Here is a 24,410-nt window from a genome sequence, read left to right on the forward strand (position 1 = left end):
AGAAATGCCTGGAGACAAAGAATGCATTGTCCCACACTGCCTAATTTTGGGAGAACATTTGCAAGACAATGTAAAATGCTTTAACTATATAATTACCATTATCTGTCCCTGTGTGTGCTGGCAATGCCTGGGGTTTTTACTATAAGTCTGCTTTTGGCAGGAGCTTGTTCTGTGTATTTCTGTCAGCAGTAATATCACCATCTTTACCACAATAGTGTCTGGAGGCAATGTTTCATGTTCCCAAGTAACAGCCCATGGAAGCACCCCCATGTTACACTTGGGTATAAAATAAGAAAAACTGACAAGATTCAGTGAAATCTAAAACAATCTAGAAACCTTGGCTCCTTCCTGCCATCTCTTTCCTAGCCAAAATCAGCCCTGAATCAGATAATCATGAAAAAACAGATCTGGCTTAGTCTGCGAAACCTGGACCTTGCTGTCCAAAAGTGGGCACTTCCTGAGACAACGACCCCCTCAGCTCAAAGGAAACTTTGGGAGAGCAACAGGGAATGACAACTCCAGACAAAATACCTGCTCCTGGGTTAGGAATGTAGGAAAATGCAAATGAATAGAACAAAAAAAAATAGATAATATCCAAAGAGGTTTTTCTTTCTTTTTAATTCAACTATTATCTAGAGCTCTTTTGAACCAAGATTCTGTCTATGCCATACTCTTGCTTGAGCTCCTTGTGGAGTTCCTGCTCAAGTAGCTCCCAAGGAAAGGCCATAGGAGAAACATAGTAGAATTTATATAGTATGGTGCAGTTCTCTAGCAAACAGGGGACTGAGACCCGGGAAAATCTCTGACTTGTTCAGATTGCCCAGGGAATTGCAGCAGAGCTGAGCAATGAACCCTGCCCTCGCAGGAGCTAACTCAGTGTCACTGCCATGGGATTTCCCCACACTCATCCCCACGTTGCTCCTTCCATGCTTAAAACTGGTGAGGGAAAGAACTGCTGTCAGTGGAAAGGTCTCAAAGGAGAAGCCCTGCCAATCTTTTCCAGCACTTCCACTCTCTGAAGTGAGCTACGCAACTGTGGTTGAGGAGACTGTGTCACTTGTTGGACAAAAAAATAAACACAGTGCAGATGCATATGCAGACAGCGCTGCAGGGGTGCCTGTTTTTTGGCAACACATCGCTGCCTACTGCTGTAGCTGGCAAACTGGATGTGACTGCCAAAGCCCAGAACTGGTACCCCAGTCCTAGGACAGAAGAAACTGCTCTGCACTGGGAGCAGCAGTCCTGCCAGCACCTGCCTTCTTGCCAGGGTCTATCCTCTTGGGGCCAGAAAGAGACATTCTGGAGAAGTTTGTATTTCTGGTGCTGCACAGTTTCCAGAGTTGCTTATCAAGTATTTTTTCCTGAGCACTTGCACAATCAGTCCAACAGGCCATAAGAATAGCATCAGTTTGTACGAGGTTTTAATTTAGCAGCTGACAAGGATAGCCTAGCAGCCTTCCAAACCTGCCTGGCATTTCAAACCAGTAGAAACCAGGTTAACAAGATTCTGATGTCTGTCCTGACTTCTGGCTTGCTTGCAGCTACAGATTTGCAGGCAGACTCATCAGATGCTCCTTGGGTCCTCCACCCAATAACCACTGGGGGAAAAACTGAGAGCTCTACTGTTCCTTGATCAACAACATCAGCCTCTTCTTTCCCTGCTTCTTTATAAACTCTTCCAAATAAAACTCCCTTTGAGTTCTTACCTCTGCAGTTCAAATAACCACCCTTGCTCATGCTTCCTTAACAAGTGTCTCATACACAACAGCACATCCAGAAATAGGAGTGGATGACACTGTTTTTTCCCCAAGAGCAGCACGGGTGTTGTCTGCCCCAGGGAAACTGGGCTTGTCTGCTTACTAACCAGTTTGTCTTGAAAAGTTTCAACCAAGACATCTGCTAACCCCATCTCCACGTAACCTGGCATTACTAACCCGCCCTGCTTCCAGTGAGGCATTCTGCCCGGGACATTATTTCTCATACCATGTACTTGGCTAAACCATTTCATCACTAACTAAACTTCCTAAGCCACAGTGTTTCAAGTTTTAGAGGCTGTGGCATTTCTGGACTAAGCTTTATGTTGTATATTCTTTCCATGGCTGGAATGCTCCACATGAAGAGAACAAATGAAAAGGAACGAGGACCCTCAACTCCCTTTTGCATGGCAGCAGAGGCAAAAACATTTCCTAATCAGCAGGGAAAAGGAGAGGAAACGGGGTTCCTCTAGAGACAGGTGTATATAAAACTGTTAGTGATGTCAGAAGAGCAAGTCATGTTTTATACCTTCTTAAGATGCTCTCCACATCTTCAAGCAGGGATGTACTTTCACCACTGTGTATGCACTAATTTAAGGAAAAGTATAAAAATAAGGTCAGCTTTTTCTTTAATTAGTTTTAATAGCTTATAATGAAAACCAGAAGGACTTGTAGATTTCCACTTTTACTCTTCTGTGTGCTTTATAAATTAGGTTAACTCTCCCACACAGATAGAAAATGTGTGTGTGTGTGTGTGTGTGTGTGTTTATAGACATGTTTATACACACATGTAAAATAACTTCAGAGGGGGAATACTTCAACATCTAAACTGTAGCTGTATCTACTGCAGGAGGCACATGGAAATAAGCATGGAATGCAATAAGGTAGGGCTGGACTGCTCTGAGATATAGGGACCAAACAAATATATCCATAAGCAGAGACTGCAATTACTGATTATATACAAGAAAGCATGTATTTTCAGTCATTACTTTTGAATCAAAAAAATAATTAGTTAACAGCAGAAAAGATAAATCATTCTGGCAGCAGAAAAATACGTAGTTATTGAGTGTTACTCATTAAGTGTATATATATTGATGTATATAAGTTAATTAAGACAGAGTAGCTGCTATAAACACTGAATTTTTCATGCAGAGGGAGTTGCATGAAGGCATATCTGTTCCTGTCATATGTAAATAGCCATTTATAGGACACACTCACTTTGTATCTATGTTTACACATGTACACTTCTACCCATAGAAGGTCCCACAATGCCAGACTGAATTCTGGAGACATTTTTATATCTAGGCAGGCCGTGTGACTCATTTTTAGCTGCTTTTAACGTGCTGGTTTCTCTCTCTAAGCCTCGTTTGCTTGCTCTCATGGTGTCTAATGCACATGGCTTTGGAAGCTATATTAAACGAATCCAACGTCTTCATTTTTAGCGTCTGAAGTGTTTCTAAAACAGGTTCTCTGTAGCATATGTGCAAGACATAAAGGTTTTATTGTCACAAGCGTGTAATTAACTGCATAATTCTCTCTTGGCCCTGCTTGCTGTAAATATGGTACCATCGCTAAATCACTGCAACAAAACCATTTTGTTCCACTTTTCACCTGAAAGACTAGCTCAAAATCCGAGTGGCTGTAGTTTGACGCTGTTAGGAGTGGTGGTAGCAACACTTCTGTTTACGAGAGATATACGAAATACTTGGTTTGGTAAACGCGTAGGGCCAAATAATGTAATATGCTTTCAGCCAACATCCCCAGACTTGTCTACTTTATCTCTCTGGCTTCTGCTGTGAACCTCTCTGGTCTGTGTCTCACTTGCTGGTCAGCCTGTCTCCGTGCTCCTCCTGGTTTCTCCACTCCCCTGCCTTAATCAAATATTACCTCGGCCTTGTACCTAGATAGTTCAAATTCTTTTGTGAAATGTCACGTACCTTTGCTTTGGACAGGCCCGTGTGCTTAACTGTCTCTTGCAGCCATTTAAAAGAAAGGGCTGGGATTGCTGGCAGCTCCAAGGAGGGCTATCCCAACCAAAAACATAAATACACGTGTAGCCAGGCAGCAGAGTGGCCTGATGGCTTTAGTCGTGGCCGTTGAGGCATTAGCAGGCTCAGCTGCCTTGCTTCCTTCCTCTGTCAGCCAGCTCCCCTGCAGCAGGGGTGGCACAAAATGGGACATGTGAGAGCGCCTGACTGACAGCACTTTGAAGGCTGCGCGTTAGCTCAAACCTCTGATGAGGCTAAATGAATTCACAGCTACATCTGCCACAGCCCAGGGCTGAGTCTGTGGGCGTTGCTATTCCCCTGACTCTGACAGAAATATCTCCCAATGCAAACGCAGGCCTGAGCCTGCGTGGAGCCCCGGTGCCTTCAGCAGGGCCCACCTGCGGTGGCACTCCTTCAGGGGCTGGCAGCCACGTGAGCAAGAACGGCAGCAGATGAGTAAGGCCTGCTGCTGGATTTTGGACTGTGCCCCTGTTTTATCCTCATTATGATGCACAGTGGAATACTTTAGAGATGACATTCCAGTCTGCTCTTAAAGCGGAGGAATAAGAGGAGAAAAAAAAAATCCATGCCTCAGACACAAGGATGTAATGGGGGAGTGGTGGCAGTGGGAGGCAGAGGCTCATGCTCAGTTTGCAGAATCAAAGCATTTTAGAAAGAAACTAATATGATGTAGCAAAATAAGCACGCTGAAACTGTATTTAAAGAATTAATATTAAAGAAGCCACATTCACCGTGAGAGGTTGAAGATGGTTCTAAAAGAGCCCCATCTGGTTCATCAGATAGGCAGGAAAGCTGCATACCTACATTCAACGCGCAAAATCTTCCAGATGAGGTCATTAATTAAAACAAGTTTGCACACACAAAAAGGAAGAAAAGATGATATGGTTGTCTTGACTTTCTGCAGTACAAAAACACTACAGCCAAGACAGTAATTTCTGCATTGAGCCCAACGCTTTCCATGGAGCCAAACATACTTTAAATGAGCATCCAGTCTCTGTGTCAGAATTTAAGGTCACAGCAAAATGAACACACTGCTACATAATTCACTGCAGGGGTTCACTGCCCTCTGTGCTAAAACACTTGCCTTCCTTCTGGTCTGACACAATCCTTGCATGTTTTGTGTGCCTACTCAGGCAGATGAAAGCTCTTATCTTGTCCACGGTGGTAGGGATACATTAGACAATCATATGAGGGCAGTTCATCTTCTGTGCCTGTGTGTCCCTATACATAGAAACTGTACAGTCAGGTTGTACTCATACAAGTTAGTTCTTGCTTCAGAGCATACCTGCATTGCTTACCTGGAGACTTCAGGCTATCTCTGCTACTGATCGAGCAACCTCCCAGACTAGGCTACAGCACTGTAGGACACTGACAAATGAAGCATTTTTCATTTCAAAATCACCAGGCGTAAGCTAAGCATATACTAAGCACAGTACTTGAAACTTTTCAGTCAGATAATAGCCTTTGCCTTATTTTTAAGGGAAATAACATATCAGGTGATTACCCAGAGCAACAAATTATGAGGGGCAGCAACAGCTGTTGTGCTGGAGCTCTGCAGGACTGCTGCTGAGATTGGGGTCGTGGTGTGAGATGAGGAAAACAGAGAGAGCACATGTGAGTCCACAGAGCCATGATCTCAGCTTTGAGGGTGCAGCTCCTGCTATGAACAGTTGTACTGCCCACTAGATATAACTGATTTACAGAAAAAATGCCACATTATTTAAAATGGGCAAGTAAAATTTCTGTACAGTCACATTCCTGGAGGTTGTTGAATTACGTGTGAGTCAAAGTGCATATCTCTAACATTGCTATACGTGTATCACTTGTTGCTTTTCACTGTTGTCATCTTTCATTGCTCTACAACCTTTCCCCTGCAGTCTGTTACTTCTTGAACTGCAAGATAGGATTTGGTTTCAAAGCAAATTCAGTAGATGGTGACGCTGCAGCAAGACATGATATCAGAGTATGAGTTGAATGCAGTTGGGATGGATTATTCCCATGACAAGGCTTGGCACTCAGCTGCCTGTGACTATTATAGGCAAATACCTTTGTCAAAAATTAACCACAATCACTTAGACAGGGAGAGCTGTTGTCCACACCTGCTTGATTCATTCCTTGTCTGACATTGAGTAGCTTGACTGCTATCAGAATAACATAACTCTGAGTGTATCCTTTAAACCCATCCCTCTTATTAACACACATAAAGCAATTGCAAGTCAGGACTGACATATATGTAATGTTTTCCTAATTTCTTACAGTATTGGTTGTCTAATTGGAATCACTGCCTTCAAAATTACATTCTCTTCTTGCATTCTTATTAACGAAAGAAAAAAATACTTACATTCTTCATAGCCACCATAATAAGCAACTCTCCTTTCGCTCCTGCCTCTCCTAGAAAACAGGCAAGTCTTTCCCTCCTCCACTTTTATAATCACTTTTGGCCAACCATCCTGCTTGTTAGGGACTGCTCGGTAGCCCAGCAGTGCTCCTGCTGTTCAGTATGGATGCTCTTCATTTCTCTGACAATGACAAAGACAAAAAAGAAAAGGTATCCTAAGAAAAGACAACTGCACTGGTTTGATGGTACTACTAAACACATTGCTATGGCTCTGGGTAACTCAGCAGTTTCGCTTGGTCATACAGAAAGCTCCTCCTCAGTCAGAAACCTCTCCATCCATGCCCTCTGAAGCATAAAGGAACTTTGATATAGAGAAGATTGTCACAGATCCAACTCCTTGGGCAGTTTATGAAAGAGAAGTGAATGAGAAATAAGTGCTTGTTGGAGTTTATCATCAGGAAGGATTACACATGCAATATTGGTTGTGATCCAGTTAACTGAAGTGCTTCCATTACAGTTGCAAGGATCAAGCCTTTGGGGCTTCAGTTTGGGACAGGAAGAAGCACAGTCAGAAAGGCATGGAAAAAGAAATAGCTCCTTTCTTTCTTTTCAGGCTGTCCCCAACAGCAGCCGTTTTTATTTTGCTGTTCTACTGAGCCACAGAAACAGCCTTAGTGAATCTCTATACCTCAGTGTAATTTACAAACCAGACTTAACACCACAACCAACAAACGAGTCCTTCATACGCTTCCAGTAACACTGGAAGTAGTCCCAGAGCAACCACCAGCTCCAAACAGCCCCAAAGCCGTGGCAGAACTGGAATGAGCACGTAAATTTAGCAGCCACGAGCTGCCTGCAGTGGTTCAGGTTATGAAAGGAAAAAGCAGACTTTCTGATCTGTGGAGCCAGGAGGCAGAACAACTCAGGCCCAGTGCAGGATTTCACATTGCGCCCCATCCTTTAAAAGGACCCTCAGGAATTTTGGAAAGCAGGGGATTTGCAGATGATGTCCAGGCTTACTGAAATGATCCTGGGGCAAGCAAGAAAAAAGTTGTTGGCACACATGGGTTCAAAATCTGTTACAGTATATGATACCTTCTAGAGTATCATGTGTATTGGCCTTTCCGTAATGTAACAAGCCAGTGATATACAGAACATCATAACAGCATTTAATTACTAACCTATAGCACCACATTCCCAGTGAATTGTCAATTTTATATTCACATTTCCTCTACAGCAGCTCTTTCTACTACTCACGTTAGCCCCATCAGTCACAAAATCACACATGTACTTAGAAAGGCCATAACAGCTATGAGAATTCAACGAGACAAAGCCAGCGATGAAACACTGAAGTTCACATTTTATCTGCTTTTAGAAAGGCCAAAGGCTCTGCTGCTGTCATGCTGTCTTAGAGGTCTGACTTGTAGAAATGCCTGGGAGTGCTGGCACAGCCCATGCACTCAGCAGTCTGTGTCTCTGAGAGGGAACACTGGCATAGGAGGGAACATTGGCATAGGAGGGCTACTCTGGGAAATAAAACCAAGTCTGCACACTCCCCACTGCTACCTTCTCTTTTCATTCTACTTTAATTTCATAGCAGTTAAGGACTTTTCTTCACTTATCTGCACTGCGGGAATGAGTACTGTTATAAGTGTTAGGAAGGCACTCAGCCCTGTAAAACATATTCATTCTTCTATTACAGTGTGTGTGGCACGCAGATAATAGATGGATTGACAGAGCTCTCTCTTTGGGTTTTACTTGATATTCCATAACATTTTCATCTGGCAAACAAGAACTTGGCCATTAGCAGTACCTGCTGTAAATCAGCCAGCAATCTACTGCTCACAAGAGACAAATGGTGTGGTCATCAGTGGAACAAATACAGGACAAAGATGAACTCGTAAAAAGCAATGCTTAAGGTGTGGGGTGGTCTCCTTGCTCACAACGATATCAGTAAAAAATCCTGGAAGGTCCCCCCTACCCAAAACAGATGATGCATTGCAGCCTCCGGACTACCTAGGATATTCCCTTCTCATGTTTTGCTCTGTTTTGTTTGCAGGTCTCCAGCTCTCATTCAGATAAAGCTGATGGCGTTGTGGACACTACCTGCCTGCTGCTGTTCTGCTGCTGGTCCACCCTCTCAGGTGCTCTAGACGAGATCTGAAAGCCATGGATGGGCATGGAGGAGAAGCTGCTGGTGGGTTCCAGCAGGGTATTTCTCGGACATTTTCAGTCCCTGAAGGTGAGGAAGAGTCAGAAGGTGCTGACTCAGTGACCCACGAGAGGGACTCTCACACACACTACATTGCCATTCAAAGAAATTCCAAGTACTATCGCTCCATGAGGCTGCCAAACAGATCAAAGAGAAAGACTGCAAGAGAGGCAACACATGCAGGACGTGCTGCAGGTGAGTACTGACCCAAACAACATTGAGCTTCCTTTTTCCATTGAGATTAAGAACTATAGGAGTCAATGAGGTTAGGAAAGCAATAGAGAAAATAGAGAGCAGATTCAGTGCTCAGCACACTACAGAACACCCCGCTCCATGGCATGGCATGGGGTGCCATCTTTGTTCAGCCTGGAAATGCAAACCGGTTGGTTGTTAAGACATGGGGAAGAATCTAAAGAAATCTGTGACTCTGCTCTGCCAGCCTTCCACTAAGAGAGTTAGAATTTCAACATGGAAAAAAGCTGTCAAAAAAAGTAGGAACTTCTTTAGAACATAGAAAGGATATATTGAAAAAGTGGAATCTACACAAGTAACGGTATGGTAAGCTGAATGCCATGTGGAGTAAATAGCCAGCAAAGCAAAGCAGTACACTTGGGGACCAAGCCTATGGAAATTGCAATGAAGGGAGCAAGATTTCTCTGGAACGTGCTGCCACCTCTCACTGAAGGTAGCTCTGCGCAACACTTACGAGCTCTTTGGATCTGGAGGCTGAAATAGGAGAAATACTGCCCAGAACATGTGTGCACTGAGGCATGGCTTGAGTATAGCAGTATGAACAAGTTGGCCAAAAGGCTTCTGAGGGAACAACGTGGGGCTGCACCAGCTGAGGGCCAGGGAAGATCAGGGAAAGGCTCTGTCCCTGAGGGTGGTGGGCATGAACCAGCTCCAGGGCAGTGGGCACAGCCCCAGTGCTGCAGCTCAGGGAGTGCTGGGACACAGGGCTTGGACTGTGGGCTGGCCCAGCATAGAATCACGAGTTGGACTCAGTGACCCTTGTGGGTTCCTTCCAACTCGGGATGCTCTGTGGTTCTGTGAACAGTGCAGAGCATGGCTGCAAGGCGAGACGTTCACTGAGCTGGCATGTTGTCTGAGCAGCTGTGAGAGAAAGTTATGAGAAGCTGAAAAGAGAGCCAGGAAAGGAGCTATCTCAACACATTCAGAAGTGCTGGAAACAGGGCTGCAAGCAAAAGCTTAGAACAGTTGTAATTCAGACGCTAGGTGAGAGAGACCTGGAACTGTGAATACAGAACGTGCACTCTGCTAAGTCAGCCAGGTGTTCAGAGAAACTGAATTTTATAGCTTCCTGTAAAAAGAACAGATTGCAGTGAAGATACCTATTCCATTTTGAGATTATAAACTTGTAAGTAATCCATTGGACTCTGAACTTCGGCTAACTGCATGAGTTAAAACGATATGACAATATTTCTGACATTTGAGTTCCATGCAAGACATCAAGGACTATTACTTTGTTATGCAGTAGTAAAGCACATCAGTTCAGCCCCTGAAAACAAACAAAATTCTCTAAGAAAACAAAGAATAGAAATCCTGCACCTCAAAATAAAGGAGGCCTGGGAAACGTCCCCAAGAAAATAGGTGTCTCCTGCCTGCCTTGCCAAGGGAGCCGTGCTATTTCAGCAGTATAAAGGCCCATTCAACTCTGTGGCAAGGACAGAAGGAAAGTTCCAGCCCTTCTCCGAGTTTCCAAGCAGACAGCAGCAGAACAGAGAGCTGCTTAATATTCTGCTACTGTTGTCAATGAGGTTTGTGGATAAACCGAGCGCTGCCAATGCCAGAGCAGACCTGCTCTCCACCCTGCCAGTGCAGCAGCAGGACCCGAGCAGAGCCGTCCTCTCACTGCTTCCCCAGAGCGCTGCTGCAAAGCAAGCTGAGAGGAGCCTCGCCCTCTCTCCGGATCTCCAGCATCTCAGCATCCAGACTGCTGCTGAGGAGGCCCCTGCCCTGTCAGCTGCAGCAGGACCAGCGCACAAGGACATGGCTTCTTCATACATCTGCAGCATCACAGCATCAGGACAGCAGCACAGGAGGACGTGCCTCCTGTCTAGCCAGTGTCATTGAGGAAGGACAAACTAAAAGAAAGGCTAATCTTCTCTTAGCAGCTCGTTAGAGCATCCACAGGAGCTGACCTGCGTTTCTCTCCCACATATTCCCTTCCTGTGTTACTTCTGTGGCTTTTTCTTCCATATCTGCAATTGTTCAGCAAGACACACTGGAAACGTTTCTTTTCTCGAGTTTGACAGCAGAACTTGGGCTATGAGCTATAGATCTTTCTCCAGTATGAAAGTAGCAAGTCCAGCTTTTAAACTCAGCTAGGATTGTGTAAGCAGCCTTCTCCCTCTGCTCCACTGACTCCATCCCCTCTCCCAGAAACTGGACAGCGGGGGCTTTTACAGCAGCCTCACTTGTAGCAGGAACAACTTCTGACAGCACTTGCTGACGTGCATGGAAACAAGGGATGGGTGAGCTGTTTTATCTTGACTTCAAACCCATTTGAGCAGCAGCTTTCCATGAGCCTGACTTGATCTCAAATGCTAACCTGTTCTCATTTTACTTAGGAAATGAGGGGAGAAGAGGGGAAGGGAAGAAGAAGGGAAGAGAGGGTAAAGTACAGGGGAAAATGCAGAGTACGATACCAAACAGGAGAAATAAAGACCCAAGAAATGAGAACAAGAAAAATAATCTACAAGCATATAAATCCAGCAGAGAGAAAGGCTTTTATATAGGCTCCTTTTGCAACAGTCTAGCTTTGGCTTATAGCCTAGGAGTTGTAAAATATAATAGATTCTTTCCTTTAAATGGAAAATGAGCTTGTGTTTTTTTAAGCAATCTCCTCTGACAGGAGGCTGAAATGTTTTACATATCCAAGAGGCAAAGAGAAAACTGAAGCTAGCATTTTGTAAGCCTCTGGCACTGTTTGAGGCAGCTAAAGAGTCTGTATTTCACCCTTTCCATCTGAAAATCCATAGCACTGATTAAACGGGTGGGGCAGAAACCAGCTTTGGTTAGTGTTGACCTGACTGTGCTGTCACCAGTTTGAAATGCAAACAGAATTATGACTTAGACCAAAATATTTCTTTAAAAAAAAAAAAAAAAGCCCCAACAAGGCCATTTATCAGCAGGCCTCGAACAACGGAAGGCTTCATTTGAAAAGTGAGATGCACCACCTCCTGCCAAGTACTGCAGTAATAAGCCACAGACTTAACACAACTTTGGCTCCCTGTGAAAGGGCTGGAGGTTCATCTGAGGGAAAGTAGAGAAGCAAATAAAAGTAAAGCTCCTGTCTCACCCAAATCTAGCCTTGATTTATCCAGTAAACTGAACAGCTACAGCTGAAAGCAGAGCAGTAATGAAGCCCTGACTCAAGGAACTAATATTAGCAAGAACTGGCACACATAGCTAAACCTTTTTTCCTTAAAGAATTGCACTGAAAATGCTGGGGCCCAATGTTCACTGGTCAGAGAGCCACTTGGAGATGTAAGAACTGATACAGCACACGTACTTTCACCTTTCCTTGCTTGCAATTTGTAGCTGCACCAGAAGTTGTGCAACCATGCAGTACACAAGCTGTTGACATTTAAGTCTGGCTTGAAAAGCCAAATTAAAATGTAGCATTGTGTCTGTAGTCTTCCTATTGCTTTTGATAAAAGAAAACCACTATCTATAGTACCAGTGAAGATGACCCTTAAGAAGCAACTACTTTAACATGCTCTGGGCTTTCTCTTATGTCACAGGTTCACTCAAAAACAATGAGTCTGTCAAAGAGCCCCTGAATGTGTTACCTCCTAAGGGATCACCAGCTCCAGTAGACTCTAACAAGACAACTTTAGAAGAACTATTGATTCAAAGGTAAGGAATGTGTGCTAAGGGCATTCACTGCACTTCTACTGAAGAATACAGAGTGGTGTCAGAACAAAAATGCTTACTTATGAAGACCAGTTGGGCTAAGCTGTAGCAACCAACTCCTGCTTTCTCACCTTGGCTTGTAGTGCTGTTTTGAGTTTTGTTGTTATATCTCATGTAGTATTAGAGCTGTGGTGTGGAGGTTCTTAATGGTTCTTAACTTTTTTGGAGAAAAAAAGTGAAGGAGCAGTGGGGGGAGGGTAACGGGAAGAGAGAAAAATTGCAAAAAGGAGAATGTGACGTAGGATCACCCAGTGGCATAAGCAAGGAGGCATTGCTACCTTAAGAAACTTGGTGAGAGAATAAGACCACCCTGCAGGCACTGCCTGATGGAATACCCCAATACAAGGATGGTCCCATTCCCAGTGTTCCCACAGGGCTCTCCTGAGTGTTGGTATACAATCTCATGCAGAAGACAGGTTCTCGTATCCGAAGAAATAGCTACAAAAATGTTTCCTGAGGCATTTTGATTTTGTATTTGCCGTTTACTTTCAAGAATCAATACCCAGTAGGGGTCTTCAGTGAGGTGGTCTTTTCTGTTCAAAATCCCTCAACAAAAAGGGAAAAGCGAAAGGCCCCGATTCCATCATCAGTATAGCGCAGGGCCAGGGGAGCCTCATGGGCTCCATGCCAAAGGTGAACCCCAAGCAGGTCCAAACAACTGATAAACACATGCAAGATTTGCATACAGAGTGGCAATCTCATCTGCATCCTAGAAGTGCTATATTTCAAGGGGCAGACAAAAAGTTTACCTGCGTCCTTGGTCTCTTAGCTCTGCAGCTAAGCTTCTGAGCCTTGCATCTTCTAATACACAGCTGAGGTATTCTCCCCAGGTCACTCTCTGTCTCCTCATCATTGGCATGTATAATCACATGGTGGTCACTACCTGTGCCAGAAGATCAAGTTGACAGCACTAACACTTGCCCTCTAAAGGTGCATGCATTATACTGCATGGTGTGGTCTTAATTACTGAGCCAAGCTATATTGGCACAGCACATAGCGTACATTTCCTAATCCAGACAACAACAGTGAAAAAATTTAGCCAAACTGTCAAGTTGGATTTAAATAAATTAATTGCCCTGGCTGAAATGGATTGCCCTTTGGCACTAAACTGAGCATAAGAAGCTAGACAGTTGCAGTCTGCTGAGATGTCATAGCCATCTGTCTTCCTCTCCTTGCGGCATAATCATCACTGTCAGTCTCTGACATCCTGACACTGCCACTTAGGCAGCTCTGAAACATGCAGAAGCTGATTCTCCCTGGAGCTGGAAACAATGAGCCTGTGCTGGGAGTCAGTCTTTATCAAAGGTGCTGCTGTGCACAGTGCTTGACAGGTCAGTGCAAGTTCTAAGTCACGCGTCTGCTAAAAGCAGGCAGTGCTGCTGAGTGGCATTGCACTGAAAGCAAGCAAAGAAATCTGACAGAGAACGAGACCAGAGTTCTGGCTCAAACTGAGCTCATGTCCTCCTCCTCCTTTCTCTAAAAGATCTGCTGCAATTTGTAAGAGAACCAGCAGAAATTTGCATTGCGAAAAACCTGCAGGATTCTAAGGGCATTGCCATCATTTGCAATAATCACCATCCTCCTCCTCCAGGAGAAAACAGGCCACGGTGCAGAAGAGACAACCAAAATGTTATCAGCGATCTCAAAAAATGCATTTAGTCTCTCTCTGAAAGGAAAAGAACCTAGTACCTCTCTGCAGAGAGTTCTGAAAGCAGAAGATTGTTCTGCAGAAAGGAGAGTAGGAGTACTTCTGACCAGAACATAAGTCTCTCAGGAGTGAATCACCATGGTCCTGAGTGCAGGTGGGACATCAGTGCTGCATCTCTTCACACTCAATACTGTTTTGACAGCACTGTATAAATGCTAGGGCTAGGCAGGCTCAATCCCTTCTCCTTGCATGGAAATGCCAACACAAACATGTTTGCAGGTAGGGATGTCACTTCACATATATCCATGCAACAGAATTTGGGGCAGGGAGTAACCACAACTGGGAAACATAGCAATAGAGAAATGAACATCTCTCTAAAGTGAATTCAGATGGGGTATGGATTTTAATGCTCTGAATAAGTAGCAGCACTACAGACTCCTTCAAACCCACCAGTGATTTTAGTCTACATGTCATCCCAAGTCTACCCTACACCCTCCAGAAAGCACTTATTTAGAGCACTTTTATGCCTAACTAGTCTCAAATTATTTTTTCCTTATGACCTTTCTCCCTGTGACCTCCAGCTCCCCCAAAGCACTCTGGAGTTCCCCACAGCATCCTGTGGCTCCCTCCCAGTCTGCCACATGGTACAAGTATCCAAACCTCCCACATGATGATCCTCTTCCCAGCTATTTGGTTAACTTCTCCAGCACATCTCAGTGCTGAGCTTCTAGCACAACTTCTGTTCATCAGGATAACCACAGCCAAAGACCTGGAAGGAACTAAACTCACAAGAAAGCTTCCCTTTCATACTGCCATCAGTCTTTCCAGCTTCACAGTGGCAGCAATTGTGCAGATTGAGATCACAGAAAACCGCCACTGAAAAACACCCACCCAGGGAGTCCATCCATAACTGTCAGCCTCAGCTGAAAGCAGCTACCACAGAGAGCAGAAAATTAGTCATTTCAAACCCCAGAAATGAGATCCACCAATCAGTATCTACCCTATATTATCAGCTAATAGGATGTTGACTGCTCTTCATTTCTAATGCAATACAGATGTTTTATCAGCACGAGCGTGCTATTGACCTACCATTTCCCACTGAGTCAGATGCCAGCAATGATACATATTCATTGGGGCCACTAGATACAGTGGAGAAGAAACTCAGTGTGAAATCTCATGTCACAAAGCTCGCTGCAAGGTCATTCATTTAACACTTCAGAGAAATCTATTTTCTTTTATGAAACCTCCAGTGCGGAGAAAAAAAGAAAAGAAAAAAACATCTAAAGCAGTGGATTAGGTTTGATCTGAGTTAATAGAATGGAAGCACTGCAACAGCAAATACAGCCACCTTCAGCAGAGAGAGGGAATCTAAGAGATACACATTGGCAAATGGATATCAGAGAGAAACAACTTCCTATGTAAAACAGTGTCGCAACTGAAGGATTGTGTGAATGTGGGTTAGCTTCCCACAGCACAGCACTGTTTGTCCTGGGCAGCAGAGGGCACTGCTTATATAGCCTGATTTAACCAGGAAAGAGGGAAAGGCCTCCAGAGAGGCTGAGACCTGCATTGCAAGAGGTTGTACTCGAGTTTCCTTCCAATTATGAAATGAATCTCTTATAGTCACCTCTTTACACGTTGAGCAAATCTTTGTCACCCCATAACTTTAATTTTTTGCTTTTTAGAGAAAGATAATTCTTTCCACACCCTTCTTTCTCTACAATCACAAACAGCCTAAGAGCAACAGCATTTGCAGGGGAGGGGGTGGGTTGGGGTAGAAAGTTCTAAAAATAATCATTTTTGTCTGTACAATACCCATTTTAGACACTAAATGTTATTAGTACCAAAATCTCAGATTTCACAGAACCGTAGCATTTACAATCCCACTTAGGAATGCTTCCAGCCTGCAGCCAATGGAGAACCTAATCCCAGTTTGCCCACCTATTCCATCCAGTCTCTGTTCTTCAGCTCCTTCAGCCAAGCCATGTTTTCATCACACAGCATTCAGGCTCTGCTCTCTAGCTCTCCCAGCACTTCTTTTAAACATACCCTGATCCTCAACCAACCCCAACTTGTGATTCTCCACCCGATCTCCTCAGGCTAATGTTTCCCACATGTGTTACTCCCTTCTCTTCCCCTCTTCAGCCCACATCTCTGTGTCCTGACATTCCCCAGGCCCATCACTCTTTTGCTCTGCATACAATCTTAGTCTCTCATCCTCACACCTGCATTCTGCAGCCCTCTCCAACTCACCGCTTCCTGAAGTACCCAGCTGTGGGCAGTTCCTCTCTTTGTAGCAGACTCTTGGTCCAGAAGCAGACTGTTCCCTCTCCATGCTTGGGTCCTCTTCCCTCTGCTTTTCAGCCAAACAGTTGTCTTGTTGTGCTGCTCAGACCCAGCACGAGGAGCACTGAGGGTACAGGAGAAGCAGCCTTTATTTGTAGTGCCTAGAACTGCACCAGGCCATTTCTACTGCTGCAGAATCAGAAATGTTTGTCTCAGCCCTGGACAGGGCACCTGTTCTCTCCACGGGCAGCAGCTCAGGGAATTTTAGATGCTAAAATCCAAGTCTCCAGTTTGTGTGTATTGGATAGAGTGCAAAATAGCCTGTAATCCCTATGGATTTTCACAGGTCAGACAAAGATAAAGCCCTGGAAAAGCCCAAATTTCAACCCACATTTCAAGAGAAGCCAAAGCTTCCCAGAGGATAAAAAGACAGGATTTCTGTTTTCCTTTAATAGCATCAAATTATATCTTCCTTAACCTAAGAAGCTGTTGAGCCCCTTTTTTAAAAGAAAGTAGCAGCAGCCTATGGCAGATGGTCAGCAAGTAAGGAGTCCTAGTGATTCTGAGCATCAAAAGGTTATAGGCAGGTAAAGATCTCATCGTAGGAAGTTCTGAACATTTTTAGTCGTCAGTAAGACTGCCAGCCCCAACAGATTTAATTAAGGTATTTTGGTGAAAGCTTAAGGAGGCTCAGGAGAACAGATGTGCCCTTGGCCTTTATAATCTAAAAATATTAGGGATGAGGAGTTCCACTTATCTCTCTGTCAAAAAAAAAAAAAAGAAAAAAAGGAATAAAAATGGCATTTTTGCAATTTGTTGTCAAAAGCACTACTAAAAAAACACACGTGAGCAGAAAGAAAATCTGAATGAACCTGAAGTATGGAAATACATTTTACTAGGTATAACGTTATTTGAATCTATTAATAACTTCACACTTCTCTGCGGATTTGGTTAGCTCAGATTAAAACAGAGCTTCTTACTTCATCTTGTGGCCTTTCTTGGTGTGAAACTCCCACTGCCTCAAGGGTTTGGGGAATGTTTCATGAATAAGATATGCTGGGTCGCATCTTCTCATTTTTAGTTCCTGAGAGTTGAGTTCTAAAAACTGCTGTAAGACAACAAAAACAAAATCCTGCATTTCAGTGTTGTTTGAAAATCAACTCCTTGCACAGCTTTATTCTAAGGACTGCTTTTGAATTCAGACAAACATAAGAACATTGGAAAGGTTGATTTGCAGCTGACCACGCAGGCCAAACCTGGAACTTCGTCCCCCAACCATAACTTAAGTAATTACATGAATTTGATAAGACAAACTAATTACAAGCTCACACTAATTATCAGGCTTTTAATGCAGCAATGGACAAGATCAGCCTGCACCTGAAGCTCAGAACTACCAAATCCCCCTTCTTCCTTTGCACAACGAATGCAAGCCCAAACCCACTCTTCTTCACCAACCATGGTCATGATTCACGGCACCAGAGCATGACCAACATTATGAGGCCATGAGGACAATTTCCAGTGCTCGTGTGCTTTGGGAACCTAGGAATTCCTGAGATAATTCATTGTTCATATAGTGAGACAGACAAAAAAAAACCTCCTCCAAAGTGCTACCTGGATGGCCGAGATCAGGAGGAGAGGGCACTTCTGCCTGAGCCTGCAGTTCCATGGCAGTGGAAGAAGATCCGAGGTGGCACTGCCTTGGTCCTGCCATCCATCTGTGTGTCTGCCACCTCTGCAGTGCTGGCATTCAGCAAGCTGACCCTGTGGTGAGACAGTTCAACGGTCAAACAGACACAGAGCTAGTTCTAAAAAATAATCACATGTTTTTCTACTAGTTTAGATGCCCAGATCAGCTCAGCAAGAGGGGAGCAGCTCCAGGAGCAGAGCTGGGCCCAGCCTGTGAAGGAATGGCTCTCACTTGGAAGCTCCAATGGGCTGCAGTGAATCACTTGTTTGCCTTCCTTCATTCTTCACGACAAATTTGGAAAGCTTTAGAAAACCTCAGTTATTTTGCAGGACAAAAATATCCACTTCTCACTAATCTTTTTTAGTCCAGCCTCAGAGCGCTGGGAGCACTCTGTCACCTCACTTGCAAGAGCAAGCATTTCTCTGCACAGCAACACGGAGCGGTGGGGCTGTGGTATAAAGAAAAAGCAAGACTTCAGAAAACCCAAGCTACAATTACAAAGGAAAAGTTCTAAAGGAAGGGAAAGGAGGCGATTAGTTGCTGCCACACGGAGGAATAGATTTCTGATGGAAAAAGGGAAGCTGTGGCTTCTCATGGCCAGGGGGGGCATTTCACTCCTGGCTGTGTTCTCACCTCATCACAGCTTCCAGCGTTCTTATTGTCATTATTACTTTAGCAACGTTTTCCAGGCGGGATGCTTAGAAGGGATCTTTAGGAGGGATCCTTAAAAGAGATCCTTAGAAGGCACTTTCTGTTTTCTAACGTTTCTCATGCCATTACCCAGACGCTTTTTTCATTCCAAACTGCAGTGGATTTAACCCCTGAGGGGGAAGCAGTACGAGGAGGTGCAATTTGTTTACCTCTTAATGCATGTTTCTGAGACTTTTTTTTTTAGTAGTTATATCCCAAATTTGTCCCAGGACATGTATTCATTCCAGCAGTGTAGCATTAGTGACAGCACCTGCACTGGCTTCCCATTGCATACTAGAGAACTCCTCGCTGCTCTCGGTCCTTCTTTAGCAAACAGCATCCCTATATTTCCAAAATTCAGCATAACAAAGGTGATTGGTGCAATTAATGTCCTGCCTACCCTTGACTAAGAAAGGAGCTTTCAGCATGCCACCCACTTCCCGAAACCCCTGACCATGTTCCCTGGCAGCAAGATCCCAAAACAGCAATCATTAGCCAGAGCTTCAGGCTCTCTCTGACAAGACCCCGATTTTTCCATCAGTTGTGCAGTTCCTCTGACCTCCCAGTCCAGGATTGGGCTGATGGTTTTATCTGAACCTGGGCTCCCCCCACAGACACTTCTGCCTCCTTAATGACCCAAGGACTGAGCGCTTCCAGCGCACCAGATCTAGTTCTCACCAGCTGAGGGAGTTTTTTTTTCCCTAAAGGTACAGTCACGTGCTGGCTAGATACATCACTTAGTAAACACAATATAAAAATGATAAAAAGGAAACCATCTCTCATATACAGCCCGACAAAGGGATTTTATGCCGTCGCATAAACTGCAGTTCTGCTTACAGAATAAAGCATGGCTATATATGCAATGGGGAGAAAGTGAGCACGGGAGGCATAGCTGAGCGTTTTCTGACGGTTAACTCAGTTGCAGTGTGGTGCAGATGACGTTTTTGCTGGGGGGTTACTAAGGTGGAGGGCAGAGCTGCACTCAAGCTGTCCGCAAGCACTGCGAGCAACCCAGGGTGTAGCCGTGCTTCAGAGCTCCAGAGGATTTATCCCCGAGGCGGAGAAACAATTACCTGAACGGAGAGATAGAGCTCGTTACTGAGATACTGCCTAAATGAGAAAATACATCCTTATGGAAATAGCGACGCTAAGATGCGGGGAGTGACTGGGGGGGATGCAAAGCCAGCCGGAGGAAACAAGCAGGGCAGGAGGCAAAGCAGGGAGGCAGCTTGGCAGCAGGGCTTAGGCTGAGCCTCCACGTTACATCCCTCCATATCGGGGTGTCACTCCCAGAGAAGAAATGCACCATCCGCTCCAGATCTGGAAGCGGTTCAGGAAAGCTCCCCTCTCCCACCCTCTATCCTCCCACCGAGCCGGCGCCGGTCGCGCATAGGCACAGACGGCTTCAGGGAGGTGAGAGGTCAGCGGCAGGCAGGGCTCCATGGGGTGGGCGCAGTGTGGGCTGCGGTGCGTGGGTGCTGCGCGGGAGGCTGCTTGCTGGGAGCGAGGGGATGGAGAGGGGGCATTCCTGCGTTTGAGGAAGAAGCCTCTCTGCGGGAAAGCAGGGGATGGAGGTAGGGGTGCCCGCAGAGCCCTCGGGGCAGGGACTGCCACTGGGGGGGCCCTTGGGGAGGAGGCAGTCAGCTTCCCGGCGGAGGAGGGACCTGCGCCGGAGCGGAGCCGGCGGGGCGGGAGGGTGAGGAAGTCTCTGCGGGCAAAAGGTGGTGGGAGGCCGGGGGTACGGCACGGCGGGGCTGCGGGGGTAAAAGGGGAGAACGGGAGGGGTCTGTGGGGGGCTTTGGAGGGATTTTGGAGGCTCTCAGAGGTTCTTCGTGGGGGGCTCCGAAGGTCGTGTAGGGGACCTGAGGGGGGAGGCTGGGAGGGGCTGCAGGGGCTCTGAGGGTCCCTGCGGGGGTGACGGGGGGTTTGGCGGCGCTGAGCGGAGCTCGAGGGGGGTTCGGGAACGCAAAGAGCGGCCGCGACGGGCAGGCGGTGCTCGGAAGGTGCTGGTAGGAGCCGGTAGGGAGGGATCTGAGAGGGCTCTGTGAGGAGAACCCGCGGGGAGCCCGAGGGGCTCCGAGCAGATTTTGGAGAGCGCGGCCCCGCAGACAGCTTGAGGGGGGGAGGGTCTGAGGGATTCGGGGGGAGAGAGCCCCGGGGACGGCTGAGGGGGGTCCGAAGAGAGGCTCCGAGGGACCGGGGGAGGCTGTGAGGGCTTTGGGGGCGGCCTCAGCTCCCCTCTCCTTCCCACGCAGGCTGCTGCCTTCCTACCCCCGTTACCGTGGCAACCTCCCGGGCTCCCCCAGCCCCGCGCCGCCGCCGCTACCGCCGGAGCTGCTCGGCAGCCGCCTGCCGCCGCCGGCCATGGAACTGCTGGCCGCGGCGCTCAGCGCCGCCTGCGCCCTCGACCAGGACGGCTCTGCGGGACAGCCCGGCAGGTGAGAGAGGGACGGACGGGGAGGGGACGGGAGAGCGGGGGGTCCGCGCCCGGGGCTGAGGGGCCGCCCCGCGCCGCCGCCCCGCCTGAAGCTCCTTCGCTTCCCGCAGGAATCCCCCCGCGGCCGCCGAGGACAGCCCCACCGTCGCCGAGGCGTCGCCGCCCGCCCACCCCATGACGGCCGACTCGTGGAGGAACCTCATCGAGCACATCGGTAAGCGGTCGGCCCGCCCGAACCGTCCGAGCTGCGAGCGGAACCGCGGGGAGCGATCCCGGCGCAGCGCTGAGCCCGGCGGAGTGCCGGGACGGCGTCGGGCCGAGGTGCGCGAGCCCCGATCGCCGTCTCTGCTGGGAAACCTCCGCCGTCGGCTTTAGGAACGGAGCTGTGCCTTCAGCAGCGCCCTTGCACCGTCACTTGGTGCCTCGCGCTGCCCCGCAGGTGTCAGGACGCTGTTGCTCCGTTCCTCAAACTGAGATCGCTTTTGGTAATTACGAGGCAGTCGATCGTTAGGGCGACAGCGAACTTCCTGCAAAAATCTGATTCTGCACGCTCGGAAAGGCGTCAGACCGCGCTACTGAGCGAGCGGCCGTGCGGCATGACGGAGCGGAGCGGCACACGCTGCCCGCCGTCCCTCGGCAGAGCCGTCATTTCTGCCGTGCAGAGGGAGAGCCGGGGTTATGTGGAAGGCTGCGGAGGGGAGGATGGCTCGTTTCATCTCGGGAAGTGGCAGTGCGAGGCACTGGAACCTGTAGGGCTGTCTGACTGAGCAGAGGAGCGCTGAGCTTTTTGAGGAAGGCAGTGATCAATTCTGCACGTTGTTAGATCTGTTACTTTCTCGTGGCTGTGTAGGAACTCGTGTCCCAAGGCAGATTTGCCAGTATATCTTCAGTTTAAGGGACTGGGCTGCTGAGAGGCGTGACAAAAATACTGAAGCCGCCAGGACTTCAAAGCAACCTCGTTGCTCCATTCATGTATATCTTTACATGCTGCCAATCGGAGGATGCTGTGCGATAGCTCTGCATGCATCCATTTAACTGCACACGGGTGTGTAGCATCGTGAAGGAAGGAGGCAGGGTCTGACAGCCAGAGGTGCTACACTAATCTCCAGCAGGCAGGTCATTTCCAATGGCTGCAGCACACTGCTGCCTTTCCTCCCTCCTGCCTTTGAGGCACTAATGGACTTTTTGCCTGAAACTGGAGCAGAGAATTTCAGAAAACCTCTCTGGACCCCCTGAGATTTTTACACAGCTTTCAGTGCAATAACGTTTAGTTTAAGAGCGCTGCAAACTCTCTAAGGCGAGCATTTTCCACAATTAGTAACCAGCGTTTCAATTCCCTTCCCAGTGTTTGAGGGAGCTGGGAAGGGAGCAAAATGAAATAGAGTGAACACAGTGGGAAGGTCTAATAACATGTTTACAAACTATGTAAACACCCCTTGTGCAGAATAGCCTTAACCACTGGAGTCACCAGGCAGCGCCAAACCCACACTCTGACCACCTGCTCACCCTTCAGCCAGTGCTAGTGGGGACATTAAGCAATGGATGGAGCTTTTACAGGTCTCTGACATTCCATGCTTGCTCATTTACTAAACATAGGCATTCACTAAATTATCATATACGTTGTGCTTTTTGACTGGTTGCAGCTCTTTGTTTCTTCCCACCCATTTCCTACATAAACATCTGCCTGTGTTTTGTCCTTCTCCTGGTATCACCCTTTTGTTTCTTCCCAGTGTTGCTGCTTGTGCTTAAAATGTGTTACCTCGGTGGTGTTTCCAAACGAGTTCTGTTGGTGGATGCCTGTGGTCAGTCAGATCTTCCTGTGTCTAAACATTCATTGCCTGCAACTGAAAGCTCCATGGGTCTTCCCTTCTTGCTTGTTCAGTCGAGAGACCTGGAAACAAGGTCAGGTTTCATCATCTGGATTTTAATTCCTTGCAAACAATGAAAAACAATTGTCACAAGGATTTTTTTATTTAAAGGACTGCTCTCCAGCCCTGTGCAAAGGAGATTGAATCACCCTTACACAAATACAGAATATCCCTGACTGTCTCAGACATGCAGTGCAGAGCCACCAACACAACATGGTTGTGCGACCGGGTATAATTATCTGCAGTAAGAATAGAATAGATTATGCTCCATTTTCTAAGCATGTTTTCCCTTGACAAGCATTTGCTTCAGGCTTTTATTTCCCGTGTCCTGCTCCCATGTGCAGCTCGCTGGGGCAGCAAGCACCCCGTGCCCCACTGCGCTCGCAGAGCAGCACGGCCAAACACTGCTCAGATTCAGCAGGCTCTCCATCCCTCAAGGAGCCTTTCCACCCAGGTTCTCCATCCCTCAAGGAGCCTTTCCACCCCTCCACACCCTCAGCATCCTCACTGGGGTGGATTAGCAGGCAGAAATGCTTAGGAAAGCCAAATAAGCTTACTTGACGCAGAGAGAAATTATATAAGCAGCAGCAGGATGCAAAACTTCAGGAGAAGTCTCTTCTCTCTGGTTACTGTGTAGGATGGTAAGAGAAGACTGTATGGTTTCCTAGGCACAGCTACCCTTATTGCTATTTTAATCTGGCGCTGAGCATCTTTCCAGGGAGAGCAGCTACCAGGATACACCCGCAGGCTGCAATACTGCTCTCCTTGTGCCTGTGCTTTTCCTCAGCATATTTCTGGAATAGTGTTAACAGCTACTGGAACAGAGCCTTGGGAAAACTGCTCCAGAGATGTATCAGGCAGTGACAGAGACATTTCTGCCCTCCCTAGACAAACTCCTGACCCAGTTGTCTCTCAACGCAAGGGATCTGCTTTTGAGATCCAATATCATGAGTTCGTGTGACCGGGTGGATTTTTATCCCTAATGATTCAGACTAAATAAATTATGTAGGTTTTGCTGGTTTTTTCTTTTCTTTTTTACATCAAGGATTTTTATCTTTATTCACTTGTCTTACACTTCTGAGATTCGACTATAAGCCAAGAGAGATGATGTAAAGTGTTCTCTTCAACTTGAGTAAGCGAGGAGAGTGATTCAGAGTAGGCTCGTGTTCTCCTGCCTTCTCATAGCCTCTAAATTGCACTTCATGTTCAAGCAATTAGTACTCTGGGTCCTACAGGTGGCTTAGAGATATAGGAACGTGGAAGTCTTAGAAGAGAGATAGGATTTTCTATAGGCAGCCAAGGAATTTCAGGATTCCTTCAGTGCTGTCTGTTGAAAGGGGGAGCTGGGGCAAGTTCATCTGCTGCTGAAGCTAGCAATGGCAGTGCAGAAGGCACCTTGTGAGGTCGGTGTGCAGCAAGGTGTGTGAAGTCACGGCCTTTTCTTAGCACTGTGGCATTCAGGTAACTTTGAGCCTTACATTAAATATCTTCAGTCATCGTAGGAACTGAGGAGGAAGAAAGAAGTCGAGCAGCATGTCCAAT

The 24,410-nt window shown here is 46.7% G+C and overlaps 2 protein-coding genes across 2 annotated transcripts in view; one reads left to right on the forward strand and one right to left on the reverse strand.

Moving 5' to 3' along the window:
* The window catches only part of NEU2 (neuraminidase 2), a gene marked incomplete at both ends in the record, with an annotated part of 30,489 nt that extends 12,592 nt beyond the window's left edge, over positions 1 to 17,897 (reverse strand). The window contains 5 exon segments of the mRNA XM_079539830.1: positions 16,154 to 16,228; positions 16,230 to 16,310; positions 17,167 to 17,294; positions 17,798 to 17,869; positions 17,871 to 17,897. Of these exon segments, the coding sequence (XP_079395956.1) occupies positions 16,154 to 16,228; positions 16,230 to 16,310; positions 17,167 to 17,294; positions 17,798 to 17,869; positions 17,871 to 17,897 (383 nt within the window).
* NGEF (neuronal guanine nucleotide exchange factor) overlaps positions 8,271 to 24,410 on the forward strand; it is a gene marked incomplete at both ends in the record, with an annotated part of 33,458 nt that continues 17,318 nt past the window's right edge. Inside the window, 4 exons of the mRNA XM_079539829.1 lie at positions 8,271 to 8,508; positions 12,081 to 12,195; positions 20,819 to 21,001; positions 21,111 to 21,214. Coding sequence (XP_079395955.1) covers positions 8,271 to 8,508; positions 12,081 to 12,195; positions 20,819 to 21,001; positions 21,111 to 21,214 — 640 coding nt within the window. The remainder of the gene's footprint in view (positions 8,509 to 12,080; positions 12,196 to 20,818; positions 21,002 to 21,110; positions 21,215 to 24,410) is intronic.

This window comes from Tetrao urogallus (genome assembly GCF_951394365.1).
Source record: "Tetrao urogallus genome assembly, chromosome: 9".
In the NCBI taxonomy this organism is placed as follows: domain Eukaryota; kingdom Metazoa; phylum Chordata; class Aves; order Galliformes; family Phasianidae; genus Tetrao; species Tetrao urogallus.